The sequence below is a fragment of the Gorilla gorilla genome, chromosome 17 (assembly GCF_029281585.2).
Source record: "Gorilla gorilla gorilla isolate KB3781 chromosome 17, NHGRI_mGorGor1-v2.1_pri, whole genome shotgun sequence".
Lineage (NCBI taxonomy): Eukaryota > Metazoa > Chordata > Mammalia > Primates > Hominidae > Gorilla > Gorilla gorilla.
Genome location: NC_073241.2, coordinates 108,840,005 through 108,853,087, shown reverse-complemented (window position 1 = coordinate 108,853,087; position 13,083 = coordinate 108,840,005). Strand labels below are relative to the sequence as shown.

At 53.8% G+C, this 13,083-nt stretch overlaps 1 protein-coding gene across 4 annotated transcripts in view; it reads right to left on the bottom strand.

Annotated features, from left to right (window-relative positions):
* Nucleotides 1–8,725: 8,725 nt before the first annotated feature.
* NFATC1 (nuclear factor of activated T cells 1) overlaps nt 8,726–13,083 on the bottom strand; it is a 134,008-nt gene continuing 129,650 nt past the window's right edge. For all 4 annotated transcript variants that reach the window (XM_055368668.2, XM_055368670.2, XM_055368669.2 and 1 more), the window contains exon 10: nt 8,726–10,517. In XM_055368668.2, coding sequence (XP_055224643.1) covers nt 10,468–10,517 — 50 coding nt within the window. In that variant the 3' untranslated portion in view covers nt 8,726–10,467. The remainder of the gene's footprint in view (nt 10,518–13,083) is intronic.

Here is a 13,083-nt window from a genome sequence, read left to right as displayed (position 1 = left end):
AACACCCCTCTCGGAGGCAGAGATGATGAGATTATACAATAAGTAAGACCAGATTAGATGCCTGCAAGAAACCCACTTCGTATATAAAGATATCCAGGCTGAGTTTCCCTTACCCCAAATGCTCAGGACCAGAACTGTTCTGAATTTCAGATATTTTCTGGTTTTGGAATATCTGCATTACACCAGTTGAACATCCCAAAGCCAAAACATCTGAAATCTAAAATGATCCAACAAGCATTTCCTTGGAGTAGAAAGTTTCAGATTTGGGGGCATTTTGGATTTTAGAATTTCAAATTTGAAATGTTCAATCTATACTTGGGTTAAAGGTTTAAAAGTGAATAAATGTCTCTGATGCACACTAATCAAAAGATTGATTAATATCAGCCCAGGAAGATTTTATAGCAGAGTATTACCAGTGACAAGGGGAGAAAATTCATGGTAAAGGAGCTGATGAACTTGGAGCTGTCAACAATTCCAAATCACCAGCCTTCAAAATACACAGAAGAAAACCTGACGGGGCTACGAGGAGAAAGAAACCCATAAATTAAAAGTCTGAGGCCAAAACGCCGCTCTCTTATCTCTTAATAGTGATTGACATAATGAGGAGACGGAAAGTCAGTCAGGAGCTGAAAGGCCTGAACACCAGCACCGGGCAGCTTGACTTCACTGAAATTCTAAGAACACTCCACCCAGTAATACAGAAGACAGATTTTTATCATGCACTCGGGAACGTTAGCAAGACAGCCTCCATTCTGGACCATGAAACAAGTCTTAATGCATATAAAAACCAAAATCATATAAAGTGCATTCTCTGAACAATAATGGAATTAAGTTAGAAAACCTGGAAATTCCCAAATATTTGAAAACTCAACACTTCTCAGTAGGTCGAAGAAGCAGTCAAGTGGAAATTAGAAAGGATTTTGAATTTAATAAAGTGAAAACAAACCACATTTGTGGGATGGAGCTAAAGCAGTATGAAGGGCACCTTATAACACTGCGTGCCTATATCAGAAGAGAAGAAAGTTTCAGATCGATGACCTCAGAGTTTACCTTAAAAATCTAGATAATGAAAATGAAATTCCAAGTAAGCAAATGTAAGAAAATAATAAATATCAGAGTTTATGACATTTGCAATCAGAAGCCGGTTCTTTGAAAAGATCAACAAAATTGATAAACTTCCCACCAGAACGGTCAGGAAAAAAGAGACGACGCACATGGCCCAGGTCACGAGTGAGAGAGGGGACGCCATCTGGTTCTGCGCATGCTGGAGGATAGCAAAGGACCCGCAGACACCTTTATGCTGATATGTTATCCAGCTGGACGAAATGGACACATTCTAAAGGACATCGACCACCAAAGACGTAAACACATTCTAAAGGACATCGACCACCAAAGACATAAACACATTCTAAAGGACGTCGACCACCAAGGACATAAACACATTCTAAACGACGTCGACCACCAAGGACGTAAACACATTCTAAAGGACGTCGACCACCAAAGACGTAAACACATTCTAAAGGACGTCGACCACCAAAGACATAAACACATTCTAAAGGACGTCGACCACCAAGGACATAAACACATTCTAAAGGACATCGACCACCAAGGACATAAACACATTCTAAAGGACGTCGACCACCAAAGACATAAACACATTCTAAAGGACGTCGACCACCAAGGACGTAAACACATTCTAAAGGACGTCGACCACCAAAGACGTAAACACATTCTAAAGGACATCGACCACCAAGGACGTAAACACATTCTAAAGGACATCGACCACCAAAGACGTAAACACATTCTAAAGGACGTCGACCACCAAGGACGTAAACACATTCTAAAGGACGTCGACCACCAAAGACGTAAACACATTCTAAAGGACGTCGACCACCAAAGACGTAAACACATTCTAAAGGACGTCGACCACCAAGGACGTAAACACATTCTAAAGGACTAAAGGACGTCGACCACCAAGGACGTAAACACATTCTAAAGGACGTCGACCACCAAGGACGTAAACACATTCTAAAGGACGTCGACCACCAAAGACGTAAACACATTCTAAAGGACTAAAGGACGTCGACCACCAAAGACGTAAACACATTCTAAAGGACGTCGACCACCAAAGACGTAAACACATTCTAAAGGACGTCGACCACCAAGGACGTAAACACATTCTAAAGGACGTCGACCACCAAAGACGTAAACACATTCTAAACGACGTCGACCACCAAAGACGTAAACACATTCTAAAGGACGTCGACCACCAAAGACGTAAACACATTCTAAAGGACGTCGACCACCAAGGACGTAAACACATTCTAAAGGACGTCGACTACCAAAGACATAAACGTCAAAACACAATGAACACTGTATCTATTAGAGGAATAATAACTAGCAATCTTCCTGCAGAGAAAACTTCAGGCCCAAATGACTTCATGAACTCCACCACACCAGTTTTACACAGACTCTTCCAGAAGCCAAGAGGAGGCACTTCCCACCTCATTCTGAGGCTGGCGTTACTCTGGAGCCGGAACCAGACAGAGGCGTTAGAGGAAGAGGCCGTGTTGCTCACCGACCCCTCGGGTGTGGGGTGGCGACTGTCGGGCAACGCGGCGAAGGGAACGGGGATCTCCATCCCTGACTTGATCAGTTTCTCCACTCTCATTGTTTTCCTGCACCTACTGTCAGTTTAGATTTTAAAGGCCAGGAGAGTGATGAGAGCAGGGAAGAAAGGGAGGAAGAGATTTAGGAGGCTGTGAAGGGAAGAGGAGGATTTGGGAAGAAGCTTCCAGTGTGACTTAGACCTGCTTAGACATTAGAGCGTGAGAGGCAATTCTCAAAAAGGATTCCTGAGTTCACTCTGTCTTGTAACTCTCCTATTCACAGGCTGAAACTAAATCCCCAAAGGAGCTCCAGAAAGCTATTATTTAAAGTTAGGCCACTAATTATACTGTTCCATTAATTAAGGAGTATTTCAACTCAATCCTCTTTTTTACTGGACATTAAAAAATTACTAATCGTTTATCGGGTTGGAATAGAACCCGCTTATAGTGGCCTTCCATGGAGACAGCAACTCAGAGAATTTGCTAACAGTTTTAGGATTGCTGTGAATCTGAGCCCCGAGAATTGTGGGCAAATTGGAATGTGTGGAGAGACACATCGGTGGTTGGAACCCAGAGGTGCTGGGACCCGGAGGTGCTGGGACCCGGGGGTGCTGGGACCCGGGGGTGCTGGGACCCGGGGGTGCTGAGATCCGGGGGTGCTGGGACCCGGGGGTGCTGGGACCCGGGGGTGCTGGGACCCGGGGGTGCTGAGATCCGGGGGTGCTGGGATCCGGGGGTGCTGGGACCCGGGGGTGCTGGGACCCGGGGGTGCTGAGACCCAGAGGTGCTGGGATCCGGGGGTGCTGAGACCCGGGGGTGCTGGGACCCGGGGGTGCTGGGACCCGGAGGTGCTGGGATCCGGAGGTGCTGAGATCCGGAGGTGCTGGGACCCGGAGGTGCTGGGATCCGGGGGTGCTGGGACCCGGAGGTGCTGGGATCCGGAGGTGCCTGTGAGACGTCTGCAGAGACCAAGTGCCCACCCAGCTCTGGGGCTCTCAACAACCCCCCTTCTGGGGATGCCAAGGTGGGCTCCCTCCCCCAGCCGATGCCCGGTGCCACTCACACAGCTGTGAGGCAAGATCTGCCACCCCCGACCTTCAGGGAAACACTCCCCTTCCCAGCCTCAATTTCCTCATCTGGAGAATTGAAGGGGTGCCTCCTTCGCCACAGTCCCATCCTGGAGGCTGAGATCCGTGGGTAGGCAGGACCCCCTGCCAGGAAAACAGTGCTAACCCCAAACCCAGTGAGTGAGTGTATCATGCTGTCTGCGGGAAGGGCTCAGCGCGCAGCTGTCTCCCATGAGAACCACACCCGGGAAGGCACAGACACCCCCACCGCAGAGAGGGTGAGGTGTCTGCTGAGAGCCCACAGCCACACCGCACGGACAGCGTTCCAACGGTGCCACTGGGGGCCTGCTTTGCCTCTCGGTAGGACCTGTCCCCACATCTGTGCTGGGCAGCGTGAGAGTGGCGTGGTGTTTGTGCTACCCAGGGACCCCGTAAGGCAACATTCACACTACCAGGGGTCTGTAGAGCCAGCAGACCGCTCAGAAACAAACATGCAGTTTGGAAAATGCACCTCTGCAGATTCTCGGCTGGGAAAAGCCGTAGGGGGTGCAGTGGGAGCCCAGACCGTGCTCCTAATGCCCAGGTCGGAAAAGTGGGCATGGCAAGGAGGGGAAACGGCCCATGAGAGGCTGAGTGCTGTGGGCCTGAATCACCCAGCTCCCCCTGTCTGGATGGGACCCAGGCTGCCCCCAGCTCCTCCCCGTCCGGATTGGACCCAGGCTGCCTCCAGCTCCCCGCCATCTGGATGGGACCCAGGCCACCCCCAGCTCCCCGCCATCCGGATGGGACCCAGATCACCCCCAGCTCCTTCCCATCCAGATGGGACCCAGGCCGCCCCCAGCTCCCCACCGTCTGGATGGGACCCAGGCCACCCCCAGCTCCTCCCCATCCGGATGGGACCCAGATCACCCCAAGCTCCTTCCCATCCGGATAGGACCCAGGCCACCCCCAGCTCCCCCCCATCCGGATGGGACTCAGGCTGCCCCAGAATAGATGCTCATGAACATTTCCCTCCTTTTTGGGAAAAGGGCAATGCCTGCTGGACACAAAAGTGCTCTTTGAATTCAACTATTCACAGCAGCGGCAGTGCATCCACCCTCCGGCCGCACTCTGAGGAAGGAGCCACTCCGCTCTGTCCTGCTGGGAAGATGGGACCCAAGTCCCCCGTGCTGAAAAACTCGTCGATCCCAGAGAGAACAGCCACGTGGAGATGGTAGTCGCTTTCTGACGACACAATCTGGAAAAGGCCAAGTGGCTCTGCAGCTGTGTTTATAGAAAGGTCGGGATGCTGAGTTCTAGGGTCAGCAGGAAAATCGCTGCATAGTTGTCGGCAGAAGCCGCTTTCCTCACGGAACACGTTCACTGGTGCGATTACGTCTCAGCACCGACGTCCTCACCAAGACTCTTTTCTCTCATTTATACGTGGAGTAAAATGAACGTGTGTCATCCGGGGCTCTGTGGGCACCGTCACGGCGACTCAGACACTGCATTTAGGTCCTGGCGGAAACCCAAGGCGGGGGGGTCTGCTGGAGGGGGCTGTAGGCAGAGACAGGAGGGTCTGCCGGGGGGCGGGGGGCTGCAGGCGGAGACAGGAGGGTCTGCCGAGGGCGGGGGGCTGCAGGCGGAGACAGGAGTGTCTGCCGAGGGGTGGGGGGCTGCAAGAGGAGACAGGAGGGTCTGCCGAGGGGTGGGGGGCTGCAAGAGGAGACAGGAGGGTCTGCCGAGGGGTGGGGGGCTGCAAGAGGAGACAGGAGGGTCTGCCGAGGGGTGGGGGGCTGCAGGCGGAGACAGGAGGGTCTGCCGAGGGGTGGGGGGCTGCAAGAGGAGACAGGAGGGTCTGCCGAGGGGTGGGGGGCTGCAAGAGGAGACAGGAGGGTCTGCCGAGGGGTGGGGGGCTGCAAGAGGAGACAGGAGGGTCTGCCGAGGGGTGGGGGGCTGCAGGCGGAGACAGGAGGGTCTGCCGAGGGGTGGGGGGCTGCAAGAGGAGACAGGAGGGTCTGCCGAGGGGTGGGGGGCTGCAAGAGGAGACAGGAGGGTCTGCCAAGGGGTGGGGGGCTGCAGGCGGAGACAGGAGGGTCTGCCAGGGGTGCTGCACGCAGGCCCAGGGGACAGCCACGGGGACTGCAGGCGCACACCGGAGGGGTCTGCTGGGGAAGCTGGGGGCAGGCATTGAGGGGCTGCAGGCGGGCACAGGGCGGGGGTTGGCCGGAGGGCTGCAGGCAGGCACAGGGCGGGGGTTGGCCGGAGGGCTGCAGGCGGGGTCAGCTGGGGGGTCTGCTTTCTGCTTTGGTATAAATGAACGTTTAGTCATCTTCTACCTAACTTAATTTTTTTGGCATAAATAATTATAAATATGATGTGCTTCACATATGTGATTCCAAATTAGGTTAGTGAGCCAGGATCTGTCTTAGGGATGGATAATTTAAAAACTGAGGAGGAGAAAACAGTTCCTCAAAAAGTTAAACGTACAATTACCGTAATACCCAGGAGTTCTACTCCCAGGGAATATGTCCCAAAGAATTGAAAACAGGGACCTGAACAAAAATCAGAACACCAACGTTCACAGCAGCGCGGCTGACAATGGCCAGGAGGTGGGAGCCACTGTGTCCGCCAGCCGACAAAGGACCAGCACGACGTGGGGTCCCCATCAGCCGGGGAACATGACTTGGTCATAAAAAGGGATGAAATACTGACCCACGTGACCACATGGATGACCTTGGGAAGCACTACGAGGAAGACGCCAGCCACAGAGCGCCCCACGTTCATGATTCCATTGGCATGAAATGCCCGGACAGGCAAACCCAGAGATGTGTGAACCCGAGGTCCCGGGGAGGAGACGGGGAGCAGCTCCCAAGGCCACGGGGGTTTCTCTGGGGGTGACAAAAATATTGTGGACATAAAGATGGTGGCTACACAACCTTGTGAATGTACAAAATACCACAGAATTACATGTTTTAAAGTGGTTGCTTTCATCTTATGTGAATTTACAATGTTAAAAAACCCACAAAGCTGGTCCGGGGCTTCTCTTAAAGAGGTTATTTTATCTCAGCGTCAGCGCACCCTGAGCTCGCTCCAAACATTCACTCAGGTGTAGCTTGTTAATTTCAACACAGGACGTATTTTTAAAAATATTCACGTTGAGACGAGACAGCCTCCGGTGATGTCACTGATGAGGACGCCATGTGGGGAACGTGGTGGAATTGGCGGAAACAGCTGATTTTTTGGGTCCTTCTCTAGAAGCGAGGCCAGGGTGCATCCCGGGTGGGGAGGGGAATGCTGGGGGAAGGGGCCCCAGGCTGTTCATATAACGAGATGCGCTTGCCAGGGCTGGAAGCTGCGGAACGTGGGGGAAGGGGCCCCAGGCTGTTCATATAACGAGATGCCCTTGCCAGGGCCGGAAGCTCAAGCACTTGGGTCTTTCCTGGGCTCCACTTGGCTCTGAGGGGAAACTTGATACTTACATTACTTTCGTGCCACCCAGTCTCCACTCCGGAGCAAAGCAAACGTGATCTTACACGCGGATGCAGCTACTTTGCCTCTGGCTAAGTGAGTCTCAGAAAACGCCCCACCCCTAAGGTTCCCCAAGGATTTCGGTCACCGAGGACCACGTGCTAGAGGCCAGCGAAGACCAGGAAGGTAGTTCCACTGCCTCCCGAAGCTGACCTCTCTCTTAGCTTTCCAGGAAAACGCAGTCTTGGTTCTGGTGTACACGAGGGTGGCACACGTAACTGCCCAACAGCTTTTCCCCCCGACAGGCAGAACCTCTGGCTGGAAATCAGCCTGTGGGTGCATTTTTCTAATTACTCAAAATCAACCTAAAAGGCACAAACACTAAGAGGGTTATTCGCAGAAGCTCAACCTCTTCTGCAGAAACCATCACTTTATACATTCATAATTTTGGAATATTCTGTTACTGGGGTTGAGGACAACCAAGGAGGTTTCAAAAAGTCACTCTGAAACCAAGAAAGAGCTTCCAGTGCATTCTGCGTGGACAGCTCCGCCGGCTTCGGCAGAGGGAAGCGATGGGCGCGTGCTGGCCGCCTCTGGGTTGAACAGTCCAAGGCTCTGTTAGGCCCCGACTGGGGCCAGTTGGAGAAAAGCAAGGGCTTAACCAGCTCTCCCCTATTCGCTGAGAGCTGAGAGCTCCCCCCAGAACAGTGGTCTCTGTGCCCTCCTCACACCATCCACGCGGGACCTTCCTTACTCGCTGAGAGCCGAGGGCTCCTGACGCCTGTGAGGTCTCCTCCCCGCTCCCCCGAACGCCGGCCTCTGTGCTCTCCTCACACCACCCCACGCGGGACCTTCGATGAGGTTCTCAGGCTCACTTCAAATATTGTCAAGCGCAGAAAACTGGGGGATAGATGCTTACTAATCGCTTTAGGTGGTGATGACTTCCCTAGTCCTTTAACTCAATCTGTACACCTCTGACTGAGCAAAAGAAATCAGAATTCTTGCATTTTATAAAGTCCTAAATGAAAAATGTTTCTGAAAGATGAGAACAATAATTACTGTAAAAGTTCCAAGTTTCATATTTTAACTCATGGCCAGGTAATATTTTCCCACCCAAACGTGAAGTAGGGAACTTTGGTGGGGAAAAGCGGAAGAGCAGCTTCAAGAAGCAGGGAGAGACGGTGAGAACCTGTGGGTTTCCACACACGTTTCCTCGCCAGATGATTGCCAAATGGCGTGTGACTGTGTGTGTGGCCAAAGCCTCACCCAGGATATTCCTCTGAGCAAAAACATTTGGCACTAGCAGGAGTTCCTTCTCCACCTCGCCCGAATGAACATTTCTGAGCTGCTTCAGTTACAGGGCCTGGGAACTATCCGGCGTCTCCCAAATTTCTACGGCAGGTTTTTACCTAAACATAGAAGAAAGGGAACACCTCTACTGGCAAGATGCCCTTCCAACGGCGAATGGCTGCGTCTACACAGCCTTCCCAACACGAGGCTCGTTTCACAGACGATCCAAGTACACGCCACCGAAAACACACTCCAAGAACAAAGCGGCATCTTCCACGCATGTCAGGAACCACTCGCAGACTACGCCTGTCCAGCAAAAAAATACGGCTTTATTGGATCTATTTCCTAACTACAAAGACAGCTGACACAGACATCAAACGTTTCCTTTTCGATGACAGTCCCCTGAGAAAGGCTGCACGTGACTCCTACAGTGCCGGGTGCAGGGTACCCAGCCGCAGGTGGGACGCGGCCACACGTCTTCACGGTTACGTGCAGACCGACGGGATGGCCTTCAGGTTGTTTCTTTCCGTGAGTGAGACACAAGAGACGCGATTGTGCCGGAGCGCACGGTACAGGCCGTTCCTTCTGCGGGAGCCCTTTCTCCATCAGCGATGTTCTGTTCAGTGACTTCACAGCCGGAGCCTCCACCCGCAGGTGCAATTCAGGCAGGTTCCATAAGGGGGCATTAATTCCTAAGGCACGAGTTCAGGTCAACCGTGTTTTAATGAATAAACCATGCTTTTTGGTTATATGGAACAATAGATCGCTGCGAGTAATCATACGTAATAAGCAATTAATTGTACAGAGTGCCCAGCAAGGCCTACACGAACCTACCTGTTAACAGTAACTCATCTGAAAACACACGACGCAGGGCTGAGCATTAAAGTGGCGTTTTTGGTATTGGTTTTCTTAGATGAAGCAGAGAGTGGTAAGGCTTCTGTGAAACAATCATCTTATAACTGAACAAATATATTACACTTAGGTTGCATGTTATTTACAATCACTTTCTAATGTTGCCGGCTGGTAACCTACAGCTACTGTGAATCACAGCACCTGGCTTTCTAGGGTCCTCCTCGAACTGCGTGAGACGAGAAAACGCACGGCCGTCCGAGGCGGCGATGGACGCCAGCAAGACCAGCGCCTGGAGCCCCAGACGCAGGTTCCAAAACGGATGCCGGTTATTGCTGACAGGGAAGCCCTCCCGGGCGAGGACACGTCGGCTCTGTTATTATTTATACATAAATAGATGCCTAGATATGTACACACATGCAAATGCAGGCTATCCTGTAACAGGTTTTTCTGCTTTTGTCCAGTAACCTATTGATGTGCTATTCAACTTACTTGTGCTATGTTCGAAGCCAGATTAAAAACAAAGATGCGAGCATGCGACTATGAACAAGCCTACGGTTTCAACCGCGCAGACAAGGGAAGCGTGTTACAAAAGAGCTGAGATGACAGACTGGAAGATTCTAAAATGCACTGTGTAAGGCAGCAGGAGTGTACGTGACAGCCCAGGAAACGTTCCAAATGTTGGAGACTCATACTAGAGTCCTCTTGCAGCCTGCCAGCATTCTCTTCGTTCATACAGAGGGTAAAACCTCACAATGAAATGTGTTTGCAGTTTCTGCTCCTACAAATACTCCTACAGTAGCAAATTCAATGCTCAATTCTATGATGCCCTGATGGTCTGGTTAAATAAGGCACTTCCAGTATTGAACCCCAGGGGTGCCAGAAGGGCTGGGCATGGGGTCAAACTGCTTGTGGGCCGTTCCCATGAAAGGCCCCTGCACGGTGGGTCTCCCGTGCTCAGCCCGGCCACCTCCCTTCTGTTGTCATGAGATGACTTCTCCTCCAGGAGACACACTGGTCTCCCTTCCTCCCTGCTTTCCTTCTTGTTGGAGAGCCAATCTTTGCACATATTAATGTTCAGCTCCTGGCATTCAGTCAGTTGGAGGTTCTGAGTGGTACCAGGTGTGCGTTCAGTTTATTTATTCAAAAGTCTTTGTCTGCTGAAGTCAGCATACCCCTGCTGAACTGAGTGCTCCAGGCAACTAGGAGTGGGTGCTCGTGCTGGAGAGGTCATTTCGTATTATTTCATTTACTGTAAGAAAAGAAAAATTGAGAAAGTATTAGAGAAATACCATAAACATCAAAGCAACGCCCCCAGCCCTGCTTCTCCATCAGTGACGCTCATGCCTGTGACAAGGCATCTCCCCAGGAACCCGCATTTCCTCCTCGGTCCCGCCCTGGTCCATGAGTGTCGTGAGCCAGTGCCTGGCTGCCTCGGCAGAGAGCTGGGGTCGCCAGAGTGACCGCCCTCGTCCGTAGCACGGTGCCAGCACGTCTCTGACGGCCAAAGTGCAGGTGCCAGGTGCCAGGTGCCGGCTGCGATGCTGGGAAGATGCTGTGGCTGTCTCTCCACGAACCAAGCGACCCACAGGTCCATACCAGCACTTCTGTGGTGTCAGCACCAGTGTCGCCTGAGCCTCCCTCTCAGGCTCTTCCTGACTTTTATTTCCCTTTGGATGGCCGAGTCCCTGAGTCCCCCACAGGCCAATGACGTTCCCCGTCACCTGTGACTTCTGGCAGACGCAGAGGAAACGAGCGGCACCGTTAGGGCCTTTGTGAGCTGCATGCATCCCCGCTCCACCCACCTCCTGCTGTGGCCGCCCTGATGGGCGCTGAGATAGGGGATGTGCCACCAGCACTGTCGCCACGTCCCATCTCCCTCCCAGGTTCTGGTGGGGCGTGCGCTGACGTCACGGAACTGCCCGGGCTTCCCTCTGCCATGGGCTGGAGCGCCCAGAGCCCAGATAAGCCCCACGTGTTTCTGCAAAGGCCCCGGCCTGTCTCAGGGCGGCTTCCTGGAGCAATTAGTAGTGTGCATTTCATCACCCCACTCCCTTCCCCAAATTCCCTTTCAACAACCCCCCTGACTATTTTTAAGAATAACAATAATAAAACACAGATGGAGAACCAGGAATTGTGTCATGGGAACTGATAACAAGACACACTGGCACTGAGCTCCAGGAGGAATCCTGGCTGCAAACACACACCCGAGGCTGGCTCGCCCAAGGCTCTGCAGGGCCAGAGACCCGGGCAAGCAAAGGTGCCCCACATGCCCGGCCCCGCCAGCAGCACCTCCTGACATGGCGCCCACAGAAGGTCCCGACTCTGTCCTGTGTGGGAGCTCAGCCACTGTAAAGACACAGGCACGCGTGGGCTCCCCGCCGACCCTGCTCAGAGCCACGCTGATCCTGGGCCCTGCCCAAGACGGGACCTGGCACTCAGCCACAGGACGCAGAGCCAGGCTCTCTGCAGAGGGCTCCGCCCCCAGTGTGGAAGGCACCAGAAGGAGCCCGGGCTCCCGCCCCTCCGTGTGACTCTTCACAAACACTAACGAGGATAACGACAGGGCCCAGGTGCTCGCGGGCTGCTCCCGTACTGGCACGTAGGACCTGACTTGTCCCGGAGTGCGCACGGCAGCTCCTCACCACAGGCACTTTCCGTGACACTCAGGCGGCGCCGCGGGGCCTCGGCACAACGCAGAGAGAAAGACGGCTCTGTTCTGTGGGGGTCGCACGTCCCCACCCAAACGCCCCGGGCTGCTGGTTGCTCAGCGTCCTCCCGCCCACTGTGCTGCCGAGTGCAGCGGCCCCCAGGAGCTCCATGCCCTGCTGTGCTTGGCATCTGTGGCATGAGACGGGGATGCCCCAGAATTCGAGACCAGTTAACTCCCTTCCCATTGCGCTGGTTCAGCCTTGCTACAAAAGACGTCTGCAAAGAGGCAGGAGGAGCCACCTGCCCAGGAGGAAGACACGGTGGGTGTTCAGGTAGCTCAGAACAGGCCCCACCTGTGGGGGAAGGGAGGCTGCCCAATGCATGAAGAGACCGGGCTCAGGTCCTCATCCAACCCTGGCCGGTGGAGCTCCAAAAGAAAGGACTCCAGTCAGAATAGTGATTGTGGGGTCGAAAGAGGCCTAAATGATCAACACGGGGGAAAGGTGGGTACACTACAAAGAAATAATGAAGCCATGAGTGGACCCTGAAGGGTAACAGCGACAGGGACAGGAGGGAGGCCTGAGAGGTAACGACGGTGGGACGTGGGGAGGACTGAGGGGTAACGATGGTGGCATGTGGGGAGGCCTGAGGGGTAGTAATGATGGGATGTGGGGAGGCGTGAGGGGACAGGATGGGTGATGGTGACAGTGACAGGGTGGGGATGGCGTCTGAGGTCTCCATCGTGTTCGTGGGACAGGTCGCCTGCATGGCCGCCGAGAGCCATCTTGTTCCCCGCGGGCACAGGAGGGCGCGTCTGCTGAGGGTGAAAGGGAAGCGGCATGGCCGTGGGGCTTCCCCTTGCTGCCCACGAGCACCTGAGCCTCGGTGGGAGAGCCCGTTGGGGGGCGGAAAGTTCCTCGGTGTGTCCCCCGGCCACCCAGGTTCCCGCCGGGGGCCGCCACAGCCTCCTTTGCTCTCTCTGCCTGGGTCTGCGGCTGCTGAGCTCTCGGGAGGGGAGGAGGGCCGACCTCAAGAGAGCTGTCGAGCCCTAAGGAGCCAGCAGCAGCCTGCACCTCACTCCTGCGGGCTGGCGGTGCGTGTGGGCCGACCCCGTCCCAGCGCCGGGTCAGGAGTGTTCCACAAGATCTCAGACGCTGCAGGGACGC